This window comes from Hyaloscypha bicolor (assembly GCF_002865645.1).
Source record: "Hyaloscypha bicolor E unplaced genomic scaffold K444scaffold_50, whole genome shotgun sequence".
Lineage (NCBI taxonomy): Eukaryota > Fungi > Ascomycota > Leotiomycetes > Helotiales > Hyaloscyphaceae > Hyaloscypha > Hyaloscypha bicolor.
In genome coordinates this window covers 507945-527149 of record NW_020194552.1, presented here as the reverse complement: position 1 = coordinate 527149, position 19205 = coordinate 507945, and the positions used below count along the sequence as shown (strand labels likewise).

Genomic DNA, 19205 nt, shown 5'->3' with positions numbered 1-19205 from the left:
GGTATGAGTTCTCTGAAGCTTCCCATAGGACTCTACTATTACTGTTAGTCCTAAATGAATCCTATGAATACTCCTTTCAGCAGGCGATGTAACGCACTCGTGTTCGCGAGGTACGGTATTTGAGTTTCTAAAGCCACATTTTTATGGGCTTCCCAACCTTCGCCACATATATTTGAACTGCACCACTTTCCTTCAGACTTTCCTCCCAAAACATAACAATGGCATATCAACCGCTTGGATGCTACTGGCAGTAATATTATGCAACTTCACTCTTGGTAGCTCCCACCCTTGCGTTAAAACACCGGAGCAGCGAATCGTTTTCCTCCTCGTCTCGTTACCCCTGTTGCCGGTTAAGTGTTACCAGATAACATCGATCACCTGGATCTTGGCACTGCAGTCAGCCTCTTCGAATTTTCCATTTAAATTACTATTACAATCCTGAACTTTGTTTCTGAGCATTATCTCCAACAGTATACCGTAGAAACACTTTGGTACGATGGATCCGGCTCTCGAAAAAGCACAAGTGAGCCAAATAGATGATGTGTCAAGAAATACAAATGGACAAAACGACGCAGGACTTGACCTAAATAATCATCAAAAGCTCAACAGAGACGATACGAGCAATCTCAGATTAGACAAGCATGGACTACCACTTGTGCCACAGCCAACTCAACACAAAGATGATCCACTCGTAAGTCAACAACCTTGTTTGAACACGCTTGACCACAATTCTAACTTCTGTAGAACTGGTCCCCAACACTCAAGCTATTGATCGCCCTCCAAATCAGCTGGCTATCATGCATGGGTCCAATGAGTGCCGCCGTCATCAATCCCGCCTTCGTCCCTCTTGGAAAAGCATTCAAAATCACAACTGTTCAAGTATCCTATGAACTAACAGTGTACATTATCTTCGCTGGCGTTGGACCACTTTTGATCTCACCTCTGGCAAACGTCTATGGCCGTCGTCCAGTTTACCTCTTGGGAAATCTTCTAGCTGGCATCACGAACATCATCGCGGGACATTGCACCACCTGGAACGGCATCCTCATCACCAGAGTCTTCAATGGTATCGGCGCAGGATCAAATGTAGCTATTGGTGGTGCTACAATTTGTGATTTGTATTTCATGCATGAGAGGGGTCTCTACATGGGAGTTTACACTTTCTTTCTTACCAATGGGCCACACCTAGCACCATTGATCGGAGGATACATAGCTCAGAACCTTGGCTGGCAACAATGCTTCAACATTCCTGTTCGTCACCTCCTTTCCCCTCTTAAAACCATCAATTAACATCACTAGGGTTACATCCAACTGGGAACCTTTCTCATCACCCTCATCTGCCTCCCCGAAACCTTGTACTCCCGCAAATCCACCACCACATCCTCCTCTGACTACAAACCAGCATCATATACCGACCTCCTGCTCTTTAAACGCGGTCGCCTCGCTGACCGCAACCTCAGAGCAACAGATTTTCTCGAGCCGTTTTACATGCTAAAATACATCTCCATCCTTATCCCTGGCCTGTACTATATGATCTCCTTCGGCTACGGGACCGTGCTCTTTGCCGCAACCGGCTCTTCCCTCTTCGCAAAGTTCTACCACTTCAACGTGGCACAAACTGGCCTCTTACTTTCCATCCCTCTCCTCATCGGGTGCCTAATTGGAGAATTCAATGCCGGTTGGGTGACGGATTATATGGTTTATAGATATGCCAAGAAGAATGACGGAGTGCGGAAACCAGAGGCGAGACTCGATGCTATTTGGCTTGCACTATTGTTACCGATAGGCGTGATTATCGATGGGGTGTGCTTGACGCATTACAAGACAGTTGGGTGGGTTGGGGCGGCGTTTGGGATGGGGATTGCGTGTCTTGGGTTGCAGGTTGCGACGACGGTGGTGTATGCTTATTGCACCGATGTGAGCCATCTCACCTCATCTCCCTTCATTCCATTTCCAAGAAAGAGAGAAAGGTTGTTGCTGATGAGGTTATGCAGTGTTATAAACCGCAAAGCGCAGAAATCTCAACAGTGCTTAATACTTTCCGCTCCATCTTCTCTGCGCTCATCTCTTTCTACGCGTGAGTCACAACCAAGGCCATCTCCCCAACCTCGACAACTAAACACAAGAACAGGATTCCTCTTGGCAACAGAATCAAATTCCAATGCGCATGGCTCGTCTTCGCGATGCTGAACGTTGCGTTCTTGCTCCCGATGTTCGCGCTACGTGTCTATGGGTCACGATGGAGGGGATATACATGGCAGTCCCCGCCAAGGTTTCATAACGACATCTAAATTTTAAGCCAGCGTCCTTGTGTACATGTAGTTCGGTTTCATTTTGTGGAGACGGGAGGAAGAAGCAAAAAGCGAATGTGGGGTCATGCAGGTACGGAACCGGCGAAGGATTTTCTGAAAGTTCAGCTCATGCAGCCACAACGCGCTTGGGGACGCCGATTAGGCAATTTATTTGGGCACCGCATGAATACGATTATACGAGCGTGATGCACGGACAGAATTTGAGCGGTGAACTGAGAATAATGGAACTTTGAAAGGGGACTTGGAATTGTATGAGTCATCATGGTTGAATGAGGTCTCCCCTTTAGCTCCTCCCCCAACACCTTCCATCATTGCGTAATATAGCCTCCAAGCGTGATACACTGGCTGGTGCCTGGGTTGATGCTTGTTACAAGAGGTCAACCAGCTTTTCGCAAGAATAGTGGATGTTCGTTCCCCATCGATCAGGGGTAGTCTACATCAACAGAGTCAGCAAAGCATTTCAAAACATGATAAACGAAACTCACCTGAATGCTCAAAACTCCATCATCCAACACAGTCTCATTGTACCCCCCGTTCTTCAACACATCAACCAGCTTCAGTTGCACAACTCCCTTCGGGACACCTTCCTCAAGCCCTTCTCTCAACATCTCATCTTCTCCAAACTTCTCCCTCTCCAGCACATCAATGAAGCTCTCATAATACTTCCGTGCAAAGTCACCAAGATTAGTTTCCCAATCATCACGCACATCCTTTCCATTCTTCAGCTTCTCACCCAGAGCCTCAAATCCCGGCTGGAATTCCAGCTTTGGATTCTGGAGCAAGGTGCGGGCTTTTTCAAGCATGGGGATGATTTTGGTGGTGTACTCAGTTTTGATGGAGTGACGTGCAGCGTAGCTGAGCGTGGAAGCACCTTCTGGCTGAGGAGCGGTGGAGAGTGCTTCTGCAATCTTCTCGCCGACGTGACTGATGTTGGTTCCCAGCTTTTCTGGGTGGAAGAGCAGACGGAATTGGCCGTCCTGGACGTCGCAGCCACAGTAGGAGAACTTGGGAGATGCAAGGAAAGTCACGGTGTGGGTTGGGCATACGGTGTTGAGCTCTTCCTTGCCAGCGTCGCCGTGGTACTCAATGAAGCTGTTCTTGAGGGACCAGACGAAGGCATCAAAGTACCTTTTTTTTAATTGTTAGATTGACTCTGGTAGGATGGCTGGGGACTTACGCGAAGATACAATCGCCGGGCGAGTTGTGGCCGTAGGAATCTGCCTCGGCGTAGGGATATATTGCGAGCGCATTGACTTCAAACTTCCACGGGACACCGAGGAGAGTCAGCATTTGCTCCTCGAGGGCACCCTTCTTGGCCTCCCAGCCATCTCGGACTAGATGACCAGGATTAATATGTAGACTGAGGAGTGGGAGAGCTTGATATTGACTTACCATTTTTGCGAGCAGTGAGAGGGAGCTTCTCAACTGGGGCTTTATCGGCAGACATGATCACGGCCTTGTTTTGGTTTTAAACGTGAAGAAGAAGATTGTTGGGTATTTGAAGAGGAGCAGATGTGAATTTTGGTTTCGCTCAGGATGAAAGTGCACCTTTTATATAAATCCGAGGTACCTGGCCATGTGACGTTCTTCACCCCTTGATTAGCAACGTCTCGTCAAGGCAACATCAAGGCAGACTGTACTCAGCCTTGCCGGACCCCCTGGGCGGTGTGCTATGGCGTTTGAAGGCGGCATAACACGGAGCAGGAAACTTTTCCCAGCGAATGAGCAGAGCGGTGCCGTGTCTTTCTGACCTTGTAGAGGACTGACCGCAACTAAAATGACATTTAAGGATTTCGAAGGCTTTTCTGAAGGAAGATTACAGGAAGGCCAAAAAAAAAGCGGGTTTCAAAGACAAAGACGGCCGTGTTGTGGCATTCGCTTCTTGCCGACTAGCCTGAAATAGGATTCAGGGGACCTGAATGGTGCTGGACGTCCGTGCCATCCCTTCCACACGGAACGGGACAGGTTCACCACCCCTCAGCTCAACGAGCTCCGAAGCTCTGCAGAAGTAGAAAGGGGATTTTTCAAATCCCTCAGATTTATTAATCACAAAAATATCTCATAAAATCCACCAAATTGAGAAACACCGCTATGGCATTTGCAAGCACAAGCCAACCTGTTCTGTGAGACTTCTCAAGGTTCCCAAGCTCGCGATTTACTTACTGACATTGTCCTCAGAGCTACGCGCATTCGACAGAATATTCGTGACCATATCGAATCTCCACAATCACCGCTCGTACTCAAAAAAGAAGCTGTGAAAGAGGTTCTGGGCTACCCGGTCACCCTCGACCCGGAATGGCTGATGCTGTGGAAGACACTGCAAGCCTTCTACCCCGACAACGCCACGTTCGTACCAAGTATAGCGACAGTCATCATTAACTGGTGCGATGCTTTCATGTCTTGGTTGGAGAGCGAGGAAAATGAAGACGCAGTCGAGAAGTTGCTGGATGCTCTGACACATGTCAATAGACTTGATCTCATGATCGAGGTACTTTCCAGTCCACAGCTTGCTCATTCAAACATTAATATAAGTTACAGGTCTCGGGGAAATCGACCCGTCCAGTCACAGCATGGGATGCGAACAAATCCATATTCGTCATCGCACTCCCCAAGGGAAAAATACCGCAGGAGAGTACTGTCCTGGCCGGTTTCACCTCCGATCTCCTGAGACTCTTCGCTCCTTCTCCTATGTTGGGTGCTACGGAGCTAGACGAGCCAGCTGGCACCAGCATACTGGCACCCGAAGATGCGGAAGACTGGGCTGACCTCGATCTCGGGTCTCCAGAAAGCCATACCGTGGTTCCATCCCGCCAGAAGCAGGCACCACCCGGGGCAAAAGACACTGGACCAGATGTGATTCCAGAACTCGCAAGAATCCCAAGACCAGAAGAATTAACACGTAGCCCACCGTACTGGATCGTGGTGAAACAGGAAGGCAGACAAAGAGTTGTCATCCAAGGAAGTCACGCACCCAGTCTGGCCAGCCTGGACCAGTACTTGAAGAGATGGTGTCGAGGAGACACTGGGAGAAGTGACCGAGTAAGTATCCCCGTTCTCCAAACCTATAACATTGTTCCTCCGATTGTAGAATGAGGGATGGAAAGATAGGCCAAGAATTAGTGCTGATGATGGACTCGATCCAGCCGCCTATTGTCGAGATCAAATTGCACGAATCGGCTTTCGGACTGGGACTTCTCCACGACACCTTAACACTGGAGACAGAGCGATTCAGAGAGGTATCCGCAATGGCGGTGTTGGTATTCATCGAAAGAGTTCTGGGATATACAGCCTTGCCTTCCAGCGGCTCGGCAGGATCAGTGTGGGAATTCAAGAGAACGAAGGCTTTTATATAGATTGAGGAGGGCTCCGTGAAAGAATTGAAAGACATTGCTGGAACGGCTCTTTTCTCACAGTAGCGTAAAGAGCTGTTGGTTGAGCAATATCACGACACATAAAATCCATGTTTGTGATGGAAAAGTGAAGGTTGTCCCTCGTCCAGACTTGGGATGAAACCATTTTCGCCCGGCCCGAAAATAAGCCGAGAAATCTGGGGTAGCGGGGCAACATTACACTTCCTCTTCCAAGCTTCTCTTCCACCCAGACATCTCTTTGTACATATCATGGCACCATCAATATTTCCTCGCTCACTCCTCCGAGCTTCACGAGCAGTTTCACATCCCAATGGCATGCGCTCGGCGATCTACAGCGTCCGGCGCAGAGGATTTGCCGAGGTCGCCGCGGACGATATGACGCTCCCTCTGAAGGGCTACAAAGTGCTGGATATGACGAGGGTTCTTGCCGGCGTAGGTTCTCCTCTTTAAATCCTATAGAAAACGTGCTGAGTCTGCCCTAGCCGTACTGCACGCAAATCCTCGGCGATCTGGGGTAGGTCGTCCACCCCTCGAACTTCAAACACCACGACTCACAACCCCCAGCGCAGAAGTAATAAAGATCGAGCATCCCACTCGAGGCGACGATACAAGGGCATGGGGCCCACCATACGCCAAATATCTCCCCGATTCAGGCAAAGAAGGAGCAGGAGAGAGCGCGTATTTCTTCGCCGTGTGTATATACCCCTCTTCCTCCTTCCCCAACCCCAACGGACCAATTCTCCACAGGTAAACCGCAACAAAAAGTCCCTGGGGCTCTCCTTCCAACACGCCGCCGGCGTCGAAATCTTACACAAGCTCGCCGCCGAAGCTGATATATTAGTCGAAAACTACCTCCCGGGCACGCTCCAAAAATACAACCTCGATTATGCCACCATCTCCTCAATAAACCCCCGCCTGATCTACGCATCCATAACCGGGTACGGACAGACAGGGCCCTACTCCAATCGAGCAGGCTACGACGTAATGGTCGAAGCCGAGATGGGGCTGATGCACATAACCGGTTCTCGGGACGGACCACCTGTGAAAGTCGGCGTCGCAGTGACCGACCTGACAACGGGGTTGTACACGAGTAACAGTATCATGGCCGCGATAATTGCGCGGGGTAAGAGTGGGAGGGGCCAGCATATCGATGTTGCGCTGAGCGACTGCCAGGTTGCGACGCTGGCGAATCTGGCGAGCAGTTGCTTGGTTAGTGGGGAGAAGGATCAGGGGCGATGGGGGACTGCTCATCGTGCGCGTTCCACACCATTTTGGCAGGGAAAAGCTTGGACTGATAATGTGGAATAGCATCGATTGTCCCATACAGAGCTTATAAGACCCAGGATGGCGATATCCTCTTCGGGGGCGGCAACGACCGTCTCTTCGGAATCATCTGCGACCGTCTCGGTTATCCCGAATGGAAGACCTCCCCCAAGTTTGCCATCAACACTTCCCGCGTGGCGAACCGCGTGGAACTTGACGATTTAATCGAAGCCATAACCCAGACCAAAACCACCTCAGAATGGCTGGACGTCTTCGAAGGCTCAGGGCTGCCATATTCAGCAGTGAACGATATTCAAGGAACGCTGAACCATGAACATGTGTTAGCAAGAGACATGGTGAAAGAGATGGAGCATGAGTGGTGCGGGCCGATCAAGATGGTTAATACGCCTGTGAAGTACAGCGAGAGTAAACCGAGTATTCGGAGCGTGCCGCCGATGTTGGGACAGCACACTGATGAGATTTTGCGGGATGTTTTGCGACTGAGTGGGAGTGAGATAAAGAAGCTCAAAGCTGAGGGAGCTGTACGATAGATTTGATAGATCTATAGAAGAATGAGATTGTATGTATGGGAGGTCTGTGCCGGACCGAGTAATGTTCAGCGACCTTCAAGCGGCGAGGCAGTTTTCCGGCCTAGCATCGCTTCCCCCCTTTTCCCCTATTATACCAAAACAACCCGTGCCCACACCCTCACACAACGCACTACCCTCTCTAGTATTAAAAATCAGCCATTGCACAAAATCCCAATACTTTCCTCTCTCTTTGCTGGATCGGCGATCTGGCGAAGGGCGGCGGCCATATCGAGGCATGGCTTAGTCACCGGCTACATCTTCGACACCCCACCTCAGTGGACGACCCACCATGGCGAATTTCCCGTTTCTCGATCAAATGTCAAGGGAATTGAAAATGCCTTCCAGATAACCGCATCTCGTCCCCGCATCTGCATCTGCACGTTTGCCGTCGAAATGTCAGTCCGGGCCCCCCGCATCGAAACGTTGAATTACCGAACTGGTGGATTCCATCCCGTGCATTTGAACGATACTTTCAAGAAAGAGCGATACACCGTCATTCACAAGCTTGGACATGGAGGGTTTGCCACCGTTTGGCTTGCGAGAGATGAGATTCGTCAGAGATATGTTGCGCTGAAGATCCTGGCTGCCAGGCTTTCACGTGATTGTCCTGAAGTTGAAATCTTGAGGAGATTGAGAAGCAGTAAGGAGAGCGTGGGCAAAGCTTTTGTGATGAGTATGCTGGATCATTTTTGGATTGATGGACCGAATGGCCACCACCTTTGTGTTGTGAGTGAGGTAGGGGGCCCGAGTATCAAGCAATTCAATGAATGTCCTGGGTTGACGAGTGGGAGTCGACGGCTTAGGAGTGGGGTAGCGAGGAAAGTTGCGCTGCAAGCTACAGAAGGATTAGCTTATATCCATTCAACAGGGACGGTTCACGGAGGTACGTGTTGTGTTCTCTGAGTGAACATTGCGGATATTAACGTGCTGGAATCAGATTTCACAGCCGCGAACATCCTCCTCCAACTTGCCAACATCGATGAATGGACGGTCGAGCAAATCCACGAGAGATTGGGCAAGCCTCGGACCCAAGATCTGCACCGGGCGGTAGAAGGAGTAGACAGTCTATCTGGCCCTAGATATACGATCAGTGCGATCGATATGGTAAGTCAATTGATTCCAAGTCGAAAGTCCAACTTCACTCGGCAAAATCAGGCACCAACTGACTGCCCTCCTTCTTTAGAAGCTGGTGGACCCTCAATGGATCTCCGATCAGATCATGATCATCGACTTTGGCATTGCGTTTCTCCAAGAACACTCCTCAGTGGACATCGGAACCCCGATAGCTTACTGCGCTCCCGAGTTCAATTTTGGTAGTCCTAGGAGCGTAAATTCGGACACTTGGGCCTTGGGGTGTACGATCTTTGAAATCCGGACAGGTGCATCCCTGTTCAGGTTCAGAGGGGTTCCAACTCGAGACCAGGTTCTTGTGACGATGGTACAGATGCTTGGAAGGCTTCCGGAGAAATGGTGGGTGGAATGGGAGGACGGCCATAACGTAATTGATCTCAACTAATCACTCATGCCTTTCTGACCTTTTTATTAGTGGTATGATATCGAAGTTCAAGTGGGTGGGGAGATGGCAGAATCTGTGCAAGGAAATCTGCATCATCAAATTATGCAGATTGGAATGCACGACGGAGATATCGCTTCTGATCCGTCATTGTACAAGAACCACGATCTCAAGCACGAGACTGTCATCGAAACCGAAAGCGAGCAAGTACCGACAGCATCTCAGGCACATCGAGAAAGTACCAATCGACTGGTTGCACTTGTGGAGGAGCTCACGACGAGCGAAGCTGCCGACGTAATCGAACAAATCAACAAGCCTCCAAGCTCTAGCTCTAGCCATGAGAAATCAACATCTGGGTCATCAAACAAGAACAATTCCGGATCAGCGGTTGCCTCAGGTTCCTCGAATGCCAAAAGTGGAGAGAAAAGCATCGCGTCGGAAGGGATCTCGACAGGTGTTCCTGCAATTCCAGCAACGAGGGTTGACCCTCCTGCGGAAAGGCCAATTTCTGACCCAGCACCTGAGAGCATGGCCGTTCCCGTCACCCTTAGTATTGCAGAGTTCCTCGAGCCTACAGGGACGACAATCTCTCTCGTCGAAGCGAATTGCCTGGAGATGCTGCTGCGAGAAGCGTTGATCTTTCTCCCCGAGGAAAGAGTAACTCCTGTGGAGCTTGCTAAACAGCTATGGTTTCGTGGGGACTTCGAAAGTACAAGGCAAAGTCGAGAATTATTTGTGGAGGGCCTAGGGGTGTAGTTGTTGGACAACATGTGTGATCGAGGTGGAGGGGTTATTGACTTCCGAGCACTAAATTGCAGAAAGATGAGGAAGCAGCATATGATACCATATATCATAAATCGAAAGGCGTTGAGTGGAATTTTTCGTATGGATTTTGGAGTTACGGCGAGGAATTCTTTGACATGGACTGCGATCCGTGACTGAGCTTGGGGAATCAATAAGCGCTCGGGAAAATGGGTGGCAGTGGCTGAACCGAGATTTTTATGTATGCAGCGAGAAATACATATCATTATGCATCCAAATACAAGTCAGAGAGGTGTGCGTGTGGGTTCGCGTTTGCAAAGCAAGTTCAAAAGGAAGGAAGCCTTTAGAAATTGGAAATTAGTCTGGTCACATGATGTTGGTATCACGTGCCGGGATCGCTTCATTTTTGCCGTCGCATATGACTTCTTTCTGTGCTTCTCAGACAAACACATCTCCAGGACCTCCATCCATCGAGATCTTGGTCACCAGTCCGTCCGCGATACCAAAGACGACTTCCCTGGTGTCAATGGCATGCGATTGATACTCGGTAACGCCCGCAACATTTGTTTCTGAGGTACGAGTCTCTTGCAGCTCTTCCGACAGAAGGAACAATCCAATTGACTTCGGTGTAGCTGAGGCTGCAACTTCGACACAAGCTCTACATCACTGAGGTGATATTGATCGCTGTTAGTGTCCGGTGAAGCTTGTGCGAGCTCCGGCGCAAACAACTGCCAGATCTCCAAAGCGATCCCGACCCCGATCCCGATACCAACACAATGGCGTCTGATGGACCTTCTAATCCCCCCGCTGCGAGCGGCAGCAGCGACACTCCAATGTCCGAATCTCCTCCCAAATACGTTCCGCAGTTCTCTGCTGCCACCGAGATGATCCTTAAGCGCATCAACTCTGGCGTGAGCGGCTCGTCGTCTCTGTCTTCGATTGGCATCACGGGCACACCACCAGGATATGAGGACATGAGGCGCAGTGTGTTGATGGGCATGAAGACTACATTAAACATGGAGATGCCAACTACGCCTATAAATACGGGGCGAGGCAGAGGTGGATCTGGTAGCAAAGCCGCACAAAGAGCATCTGCGACCCCGTCCGGTAGTGCTGCTGGATCTGCAAGTGGAGGAAAGGGCAAAGGAGTTGGAAAGCCAAAAGCCAAAGCCGGAACAAAGAGAAAGCGAGTTAAGGATGAGAGTGAAAGCACGGAGGAATCAGACGAAAACATGTCCAAGCTTGGCGGAGACTCTGATTCGGATATTTCTGAGGAAGCTACTGAATTGCCGAAGATCACACAGTCCGGACGACAAGTCAACAAGCCCGCACAGTTTGTCCCCGCAGCTTACGAGAATTCGTCAAAGAGAAGAGCCCCTTCAAAGAGAACTCAGGAACAAGCCCTGTGCAAGCGATGCGGCCGAGGCCACAGTCCCCAAAGTAACATGATCGTATTCTGCGATGGCTGCAACCTAGGCTGGCACCAAATGTGTCACGACCCAGTCGTCTCGGAAGAAGCTGTCAAAGACGAGCTCTCCCAATGGTTCTGCGCAGACTGCAGCCGAAAGAAGAGCGTCAAGTCCAAGACACCTGAGTCGGCCAAAGCAGTCAGCTGGCAAGGCAAGAGCGCTGACGAGGTACACATCCCCATCTTTATTGGCATCCTTGAGCATTCTGACAGTGGATAGAAAAGAGCATACCTGAACTCCCTTTCTCACCAGCAATTAGTCTCTCTCCTCTTGCAAGCCACAGTCCTTCACCCTAGTCTTCCCATCTTCCCCGCCACCACCAGCAATGCCCCAACACGTCCCTCCTCGGCTACTGCTCCAAACCGCACAAACGTCTACCCACAACAACCCTTTCCCCCCTCCGCAACTTCTACTGCTGGTCTATTCTCCCGCGCCGAAGCCAACCCAAATGCACCAATAAACTTCATCCGCAAGATCCAACCCGGCCAAACACCTCCTGCATCATCATCCTTCTCCCAGCCCTCATTCACCCATGCCTCTTCCGCACCGCCAACACTAGCCGCCCAAGGCGGAGAAGAGAGCCGCGAGAGCACGCCTGCTAGCCCGCCATACCCGAAAGCGGGCAACGGCCTGATGGCGAAGCTCGGCCCAGACGAAGAGGATTTGGAGTGGTTAGTCGATAGCGGCGATTTTGAGGCATTTAGTCATGTGGTCTATGATGAGAATGGAGAGAAGACGGAAGAGAACGGCATTGTTGTTAATGGTGCTTGAGTGGTGGTGTAGTGGTGTACGATTTCGAGGGTGGCTTGTTTTGATTATTCTGGCGTTGAGAGGGTGAAGTGGGGGAGTCTGCATTAGCTTCTTCGGTTCATGAAGGAAGTAAAGTTTCAGATTCGTTTTTTTGCATTTCCCATTCGGCTTCTGGTCGGGGCGCAGCTCTGACATGAAAACAATTCGGTGTAAAACTAGTAAAGTAAAATTGTGTTGCTCAGAATTGAAGGTCCTCCTTCCCTTCAGTGAATGTGTGGTGAAATTGGTGCTTTATGCTCATATTTAGGTCGAGCGACTCGGTCCTATTTGTCTCCCAAATCTTGTTTTTCCTCATTCCTGGTCTTGTACTGAACTTCATTGTACCAGTCTTTACAGTTCAATCTGATATGGACATTTCTCCCGATCACCAAATTCCATTGTACCAGTCTTCACAGGACAATCAAATATGAACCTCCCCGTAATCGAAGCTCTTCGACATTTCCGCCTGCATTTCGAGTCCTATATCACAAAATAACGAACTTTTACTGTCTAAAAACACGACTGTAAGCCGCTCTCACTTGTTGAATTTAACATAACTAACATTTCGTTTAGTCGACTTGAGCCCGCCCAGAAATAGAGGGTATCTTCCTTTTTTTGAATTGTTTTTGTTTCGTCTGATGTGTACGCAGTTCGGGTCGTATATTGCAAAATAACAAACTTTTCAGTGTCTAAACCCAGCCGTACGTTACTCCTCTCTCCCCTTTCAAATACACAAATTGTGTAACTTACGTTTACTTTAGAACTTTGTCAAATTTGATTTTTTTTTACAGCTAAGTTTTGAGAGGAGAGTGAGGCTTTTCGCTAGTGGGTTTGCTTGTAAGTTATAATGAAGCATTGCACCGAAGAATCTGAGCGGTATCAGAATATATAATGCACCATTGGTTAACGGGTTGGGATAGGACAAAGTTGAACAGCTGTTTCCGGCAATCCGACCAAATGACCGGCACTCGAGGCCCAGAGCCAAAGCTTGAGATCAGGAGGAGAAACGCCGGGCAGCTAGGGACAGCCTTCGGATGCCTTGGCCGTTTCATACGACTTTATGAAAGTCCAAAGACTTAAAGAGCGGGGTCGGCTGAGGAAACGTCGATATGTGAGGAGCAAATACAACTACCGGCCCGATGGCGTTGATAACCTCGAGAAGTGAAGCAAGCCAACAACCCAATAGCGTTCACTCACTTTGCATAGTCATAACAATAAAGAAGCGAAAGATCCCGAATATAAGTTCTTCAATTTGTGAAAAGATGGAACAGGTTAGTTATATCAGAATACAATAAAAGGTTACATGACAGCATTTCCATCGCGAACTTCGAGGGTCTCGACTTGCAGGTTCCAAACTCCATGTAAAACAAGAATAATTCCAAAACGACAACAACTGTCGAAGGCGTGCTTATGTCTCGAATAGCGGCAGATGAGAAACTTGTCCCCGAATTTGTAATACAGCCACAGCTCGCAACCGAAGTGCGTTGATCGACGAGCCAGTCCTCAGCCCGCAGATTTTGCCATCGGGCCCTCCTTGCTTCCCTTCCAAAATCTCGTCCCTGACGAAGCAACTTTATCCGTGACTCCAGCGATCTCATTCCTGACATAGAAATGGTCTGCTTCTGGATTTGCCAGCGCGATGCCATGTGCTCCAAGAGACTTGCCCTCGGCATCCCGTTCGCCTAGCAGGAACTGCTCGTCAACGGTGCCAACAGCGAGTTCGATATCAGTGTTCACCCCGTGATTTGTCCAGGCAAGAGGAGAACCGCATTTCTGACAGAAAGCTCGATAGCATCCTGGAGAAGAGTTGTATTCTGCATATGTTGCTTGCGAGGTCCACGTGATTTCCGAAGCCGTCACAGTGTGGAAGTTATATACGAGACTACCGCAATTCTTTCGGCATTGGGTGCATTGGCATGTGTGAGGCTAGAGGTGCGGTCAGTCCTTGCTGTTCAGAATGACATTGAGGGGTTCTCGAAGCAAGAACTCACCCCATGCATCCAATCGTGCTCAGGTGAGAAGTTTATTTCATATCGCACTCCACCACATAGACAACCGCCCGTGACCCTTTGGGGAGTAATTTCCATCGACGTTGCGGCCATTATGTTGATTGAGACCCAGAAATCGCTGCCGTGAGATTAGGTTCGGAGCGAGTGTGATGATCAAGTACTTCGCACCTTCTGCTCCTCTGAAATAAAGGCTGTATTGCTGTTGATCTGCGATTTGACGATATGAGTACGAAGGTGAGGTTGCGAGAGAAGGACTCGCAAGCATTTGGAGGGAGATATGCTGTTGAACCCTTTTGGACGTTCACGCCCTGCGGAGATCAATGACATGAGATATCAGGTGATATGCATGACACGATTCGCTCGCCAGACTTCAGCTGCGTGCAAATGCCATCCCATTGGCAAGCCCCTCGTCGACCTTGCCGACAATGACGCTGGTGAGGCGTGGCCTTAATATGTGTGGTCACTAAGAAAAAGAAATCAAAAGATGACATCGACTGCAGGGATGGGAAGCGGCACAACGTCCAGGGCGGATGCGTGCAATGTTACACGGCAGGAGAGCCAGGAACGAATTGTCCAGAACCAACAGAACCAACAACTGGCTACCTCAATGGAGGATCACCTACAGTACAAGATGCTGCTGCTGGAACTGGCCGTTGTTTTGAGCCAACGGCATCTCCCCGCCCTCACCAGATACCCGTGTCAAGCCTTCGATTCGCAGATCCATCTTTCCCCCATCAGCAGACGTCAACTCGGCGAAAAGTCAATGTCTCCTCCACGCGCATCCAGCCTTCAATGAAGAACGATCACCCCGCTGTTCTTTTGCTTTACCTTGACCTTCAACATCCTGTCTCAAGAAATCTTCTTCGCAGTCCCGGCTCTCCGTCCAGATAGTTGCACGTTCGTGAGCAGCCTCGTCGGCATTCTCGTGGGCCGTTTGATATAGCACATGGCTGGGCGACATCCGAAGAGGGCTTGGATCCCTTCATTATTCTGCTTCTCGGTTCTTCTGGTATCTTGGCCTTCTTGATCCGGAACTATGTTGTGTTAGGCCTAGGCTTGGATGCGGAAATTATTTCCCCTATTCCAGTTGACTGTTCTGGGGATTGTAAAGTTCTAGGGCTTAATCGACTCAATCAACAACAGACGTCCGCTACATAGCTGGAACGATCTTGTCGACAATAGCGCCGGCGATGTCTGCCCTTGATACCTGATGACGGCAAGAAAAAGAAAGCTGTGGGGTTGTCTCAAAAGAATTGAGATGACATCGCTGACAAGGATCCGCTGTGGCTTGAGACTTCAGGCAAGAGCGGTCGACAACCTCGAGTTACCAACAACGACCAGAACATCAGCAGTCGACGAAGCAGAACCCAAGAGAAGCAAGAACTCCCTACTCCCCTCGACCCTTCCTCAAGATTCCACAATGGCAGAACCAGCCACTTCCCGGAGCTTTCGCTCTGACTCCCAACAACCAAACCCCTCCTTGATGTCGGGATGAATCCACGATCATGAGCAACCCTGCATACCGCAATGGAGTGGAACTGGGAGAGCATCGGCTACAATAGCTGCTGCTTAATCTCAGGCCTCTTCGTTTTCCAAAATGGCGCAGACCTCTTCATCGACCACGGTGAAATCATCGCACAACGCGCTGGCGTTTCAGAGACGCTGGTGGCTCTGCTCATAGCAGGATCAGAATGGGAAGAGGTACCTGGCACCCTCTCCCAATAAACAAACCTTGCTAACTTGTCCAGCTCGCTGTCGTCGTGGCATCGATCCTGCAGAATCACTCCTCCATTGGCCTGGGCAATGTAGTCGGGTCCTCCATCTCTAACATCCTAGGCGCTTTCGCCCTCGGACTCCTCCTCTTCCCCGAGCACGTCATCGTCTTCGATCGCAGCTCGAAGATATATGCTGGGGCATTGTTCTTGGTCACAACTGTCTTCACGCTGCTAGCATATGGCGGGCGTCTGGATTTCACCGGCGGGATCTTCTTCCTGGTCTTTTTCGCGATATATCTGTTCTCCATGGGCTCAGCAGTCTACGAGGGATTTCTGACTGCTCCGCAAGATGGCGAAGACGAAGAGACACCAAACGAGGCTGAACGTCCAAGACTGAATATCTCGATCTACAGTGCAACGCTGCAAGTCCCTCCATCTGAAGTGTCACCCTTGATGTCTCCGATTTCCCCGATTTCCCCACGCCCCTTGTACCAGCGGAGATCAACCCTCATAAACGACATAAGAGAGAACACCCGAGGGCCAACACAGTACCGCCTCGTTTACCACCTAACGATGTTTGTGGTTGGACTCATGGCTCTCTCTCTATCCGGCTACGTTCTCTCACACAGTGCCAGCGCCCTCGCGGTTGATTTCCACCTGAACGGCACTCTTGTTGGCATGACGATCCTCGCTTTCGCTACCACGCTCCCAGAGAAGCTTCACTCGACACTCGAAGGCGTGAAGGGGCATAGCGGCATGTTGGTTGCTACCACAGCTGGATCAAACATCTTCCTCCTCACTCTCTGCTTGGGTGTGCTCTTTATCTCGCAGGGCGAGGGAGAATATAGCAGAGAGCTGGGCGATGAGTTGTTAGGCTTCGAGGTATGGACTGCGTGGACCTGTTCCCTGGTATTGGCCATTATTGTGTTTATGGGTGGCCGGCGGTGGATGGGTCCGTTATTGTTGGGGGGCTATGTGGCGTTCATTGGGTCGGAGCTTTATGTTTTCAAAAGATGATGGTGATGGATGCCCTTATTGTGAGATGACTGCAGTGCAGGACAGGCAATTACTTTTAGAGAATCATATTTCGAAGACTTTGTGTCTGCCGTCATTATTCCATGCCCATTTACACGGTATTTTCCGACCATTTATGCTCGCTCCGTTCCCAACACCTGACGCCGTACCCAGGCCGCAAGTCACCCCTCACAAACAAGACAAATCGACAGCATGCTCCTGCCACACCTCTTCGCCCGGCTTATGTTTCCCTTCCCCCTTTTCCTCTCCTCCCTTCCCCACCAAAAGTCCCTCCCCACTCTTCTCTCCCACCCGTCCCCTCTCAACAAACTCCGCCTCAAGCCAAGCAAGGTACCCAGGCACCCTGCCCTCGAGTTCCAGCCCCAACACCTCTCCCTCCTCTCCCCTCTCCTCAGCCAAGAAATGGCGCTCGGTCTTGGCGACTGTGTCGAGGCCAACCGCGTCCATCATCGCGCAGGGCCCCTTCTGGGCACCGAAGAAGTCGGTGAAGAGCGTGTCGATTTCGGTGGGTGTTGCGGCGCCTGAGGATAATACATGAACAGTAGATGTCAGCAGGGATCAGTTTGGAGGTGAGTTGGGGAAAGGGGGTATTTGAAGGGGGAGAGGGAAGGGGGGATGGTTGAGGACAGGCATAGACCCACTTTCAAAGTCTCGCGCTTCAGCGCGCCGAAGATACGGGGGAATATCAGGCCGGTACTCTCATTGCCTACCACCATAGGTAGCATGCCCATCTCTTCCATCTGAGCACGGAGGAAGGCGATGAGTTCCGGGGATGTGTAGCCACAGCTCATCATCTCTACACATCGGTTTCTGGGCGGGATGTAATACAGGGTGTTGAGGACGCGAGAACGGTTGCGGACTTCAGATACCAGCTCCCCTGAGCGGAAGGAGGCGGAGTTCGTGGCTATTATTGTGGATTTGGGGAGCATGCGGTCTAGCCGTCCGAGGATCGAGATCTTGAGGTCGAGGTCTTCAGGGGCCTGGACGGGGAGTTGGTATTGCCTGAAGAGCAAAATCATGGAAAATTGAGAGTAGGGGAGAGAAGGAATGCACGTACGGCTTCAATTACCATCCAGGAATTTACGATATAGGGGTCGTGGAGAGAGGTAGTGAAGTGTACGTGGCCGGGGTGTGTCCCTTGCTCTGAACAATATGTGGATAGTGCGTCTGCGATGTAGGCTGTCGCGGATTCGAGGGCTGGGAGAGAAGGGTCGTAGAGGTTTACTGGTCTGCCGGTGCTGGACCAGAGGGTTGCCAGTCTTCGTCCCAGCACGCCTGCTCCGATTATTGTTACCGGTTTTGAGTGGGCGTCTGTTGGTGGTGTCCACATTGGGAGTGTAGATTCTTCGTGGGAAGGCTGGATTGGTGGTGGACTTGTAGGAGGGGTTGAGAATGCTCGGATTTGTTGCCGAGAGCTCAAATGGTAGAGCTTTGAGGGAGGTCTGAATGGCCAGCTCGTGGTATTTGATTCCGCTGGTTGCGTTTGCGAGAGGAGAGTCCGAAAGGTTGCTGAGAAGAGGACCGGTGGAATGGATTGCTTTGAAAATGCGGAGAAGAGGCTTGTGTTCAGGATTCGGTGCTCAGCCCGAGCTACTGCTCTTGGGAGCCAGATTGGCCAAACTTGAGAGGAGATGCGCATTGTTGCTGCCATTGATGCTGTTGCTCGACGTCGATGACGATAGAAGAGAAGCAAGAAAGAGAGAAAGACGAGATGGAAACATGGGACAGAAATATCCTTACCGAGGAAGCGCTACATCAGCCCATGAGATGTCATGTCAGTAATGCACAATCGGGACATGCAGGAACAGGATGTGATCTGGATGGACCAGGAGGGATGAAAGCATGAGGTCGTCTCATCATCAGCCCACTTCGTGCGGCCGACCCCGCCTTTGCACGCGCTTCGCCGCTTTTAAAAGACGCTAGGTGACGATCGTTTATTTCGACCACCTCTGTACTTGTAGCTTCTTCTTTGTACAATAAACGTTCCAATTGCTTGACATATTGCTTGATCATCTGTCGCTCAACCGTCTGAATACTGACTCCGCTTAAACGACTGTCCATGAAGCCTGTGACGCAAATCAAGTCTGGAAACACACCGGGTGCATTGGGCACATGGGAGGAGAGGAGAGATCTGCAAGCACAAGTGCTCTTGTGGACTGAACCGCATTGCTTGACTTTCTTTGTTTTCGGACGTTTGTTTCAGTGCTGTAAGGGGAATTGCACAATTGTCTTTCCGTGGAGGAGAGTTGTCATGGGAGACTTGTCAAGGAACAGTGGATCTTTCATGACTACGGCGAAGGAACTATGGGGAAGGTGCCACGGAAATATGGCCATGGAGAGGCCGTCATGGAAGACTTATCCTTGAGAAGCTGGCTTT

At 50.4% G+C, this 19205-nt stretch overlaps 9 protein-coding genes across 9 annotated transcripts; 6 read left to right on the top strand and 3 right to left on the bottom strand.

Moving 5' to 3' along the window:
• Positions 1 to 496: 496 nt before the first annotated feature.
• K444DRAFT_522471 (MFS general substrate transporter) lies at positions 497 to 2291 on the top strand (the record flags this gene model as incomplete). The annotated part of the gene is made up of 5 exons (XM_024874207.1): positions 497 to 691; positions 745 to 1251; positions 1300 to 1917; positions 1995 to 2077; positions 2132 to 2291. 5 exons carry the CDS (start codon positions 497 to 499, stop codon positions 2289 to 2291), a joined length of 1563 nt encoding a protein of 520 aa, XP_024740462.1.
• A 388-nt stretch (positions 2292 to 2679) lies between these two features.
• Positions 2680 to 3759, bottom strand: K444DRAFT_522389 (uncharacterized protein; the record flags this gene model as incomplete). Its single annotated transcript, XM_024874202.1, has 4 exons — positions 2680 to 2745; positions 2798 to 3440; positions 3490 to 3646; positions 3705 to 3759. The coding sequence occupies 4 exons, from the start codon at positions 3757 to 3759 to the stop codon at positions 2680 to 2682; spliced, it is 921 nt and encodes a 306-aa protein (XP_024740461.1).
• Positions 3760 to 3984: 225 nt separating this feature from the next.
• K444DRAFT_651166 (uncharacterized protein) lies at positions 3985 to 5759 on the top strand (the record flags this gene model as incomplete). The annotated part of the gene is made up of 4 exons (XM_024885688.1): positions 3985 to 3997; positions 4493 to 4800; positions 4851 to 5351; positions 5456 to 5759. The coding sequence occupies 4 exons, from the start codon at positions 3985 to 3987 to the stop codon at positions 5663 to 5665; spliced, it is 1032 nt and encodes a 343-aa protein (XP_024740460.1). The 3' UTR covers positions 5666 to 5759.
• A 173-nt stretch (positions 5760 to 5932) lies between these two features.
• K444DRAFT_522559 (caib/baif family protein-like protein) lies at positions 5933 to 7497 on the top strand (the record flags this gene model as incomplete). The annotated part of the gene is made up of 5 exons (XM_024874218.1): positions 5933 to 6115; positions 6166 to 6197; positions 6248 to 6374; positions 6431 to 6935; positions 6992 to 7497. The coding sequence occupies 5 exons, from the start codon at positions 5933 to 5935 to the stop codon at positions 7495 to 7497; spliced, it is 1353 nt and encodes a 450-aa protein (XP_024740459.1).
• K444DRAFT_323195 (kinase-like protein) lies at positions 7255 to 10122 on the top strand. Its single transcript, XM_024871893.1, has 4 exons — positions 7255 to 8419; positions 8474 to 8640; positions 8720 to 9034; positions 9083 to 10122. The coding sequence occupies exons 1-4, from the start codon at positions 7519 to 7521 to the stop codon at positions 9803 to 9805; spliced, it is 2106 nt and encodes a 701-aa protein (XP_024740458.1). The 5' UTR covers positions 7255 to 7518; the 3' UTR covers positions 9806 to 10122.
• Positions 10123 to 10265: 143 nt separating this feature from the next.
• On the top strand, positions 10266 to 12272 carry K444DRAFT_661009 (uncharacterized protein). The gene is made up of 3 exons (XM_024886527.1): positions 10266 to 10385; positions 10444 to 11448; positions 11500 to 12272. The coding sequence occupies exons 2-3, from the start codon at positions 10588 to 10590 to the stop codon at positions 12049 to 12051; spliced, it is 1413 nt and encodes a 470-aa protein (XP_024740457.1). The 5' UTR covers positions 10266 to 10385; positions 10444 to 10587; the 3' UTR covers positions 12052 to 12272.
• A 1027-nt stretch (positions 12273 to 13299) lies between these two features.
• Positions 13300 to 14305, bottom strand: K444DRAFT_609758 (uncharacterized protein). The gene is made up of 2 exons (XM_024879633.1): positions 14061 to 14305; positions 13300 to 13995 (listed from the first exon to the last, which is right to left on the bottom strand). Exons 1-2 carry the CDS (start codon positions 14169 to 14171, stop codon positions 13573 to 13575), a joined length of 534 nt encoding a protein of 177 aa, XP_024740456.1. The 5' UTR covers positions 14172 to 14305; the 3' UTR covers positions 13300 to 13572.
• Positions 14306 to 15605: 1300 nt separating this feature from the next.
• Positions 15606 to 16810, top strand: K444DRAFT_641353 (uncharacterized protein; the record flags this gene model as incomplete). Its single annotated transcript, XM_024884616.1, has 2 exons — positions 15606 to 15779; positions 15827 to 16810. The coding sequence occupies 2 exons, from the start codon at positions 15606 to 15608 to the stop codon at positions 16808 to 16810; spliced, it is 1158 nt and encodes a 385-aa protein (XP_024740455.1).
• Positions 16811 to 16996: 186 nt separating this feature from the next.
• On the bottom strand, positions 16997 to 18158 carry K444DRAFT_522608 (3-hydroxyacyl-CoA dehydrogenase; the record flags this gene model as incomplete). Its single annotated transcript, XM_024874221.1, has 3 exons — positions 16997 to 17349; positions 17466 to 17808; positions 17886 to 18158. The coding sequence occupies 3 exons, from the start codon at positions 18156 to 18158 to the stop codon at positions 16997 to 16999; spliced, it is 969 nt and encodes a 322-aa protein (XP_024740454.1).
• Between the last annotated feature and the right edge of the window lie 1047 nt (positions 18159 to 19205).

Coding starts and splice junctions, on each gene's coding strand:
- K444DRAFT_323195 (XM_024871893.1), top strand. CDS start 7,519: ATGAGATTGTATGTATGGGAGGTCTGTGCCGGACCGAGTAATGTTCAG. Junction 8,641..8,719: donor CGATCAGTGCGATCGATATG/GTAAGTCAATTG, acceptor CTCCTTCTTTAG/AAGCTGGTGGACCCTCAATG. Junction 9,035..9,082: donor AATGGGAGGACGGCCATAAC/GTAATTGATCTC, acceptor CCTTTTTATTAG/TGGTATGATATCGAAGTTCA.
- K444DRAFT_661009 (XM_024886527.1), top strand. CDS start 10,588: ATGGCGTCTGATGGACCTTCTAATCCCCCCGCTGCGAGCGGCAGCAGC. Junction 11,449..11,499: donor AAGGCAAGAGCGCTGACGAG/GTACACATCCCC, acceptor GACAGTGGATAG/AAAAGAGCATACCTGAACTC.
- K444DRAFT_609758 (XM_024879633.1), bottom strand. CDS start 14,171: ATGGCCGCAACGTCGATGGAAATTACTCCCCAAAGGGTCACGGGCGGT. Junction 13,996..14,060: donor AGCACGATTGGATGCATGGG/GTGAGTTCTTGC, acceptor CCGCACCTCTAG/CCTCACACATGCCAATGCAC.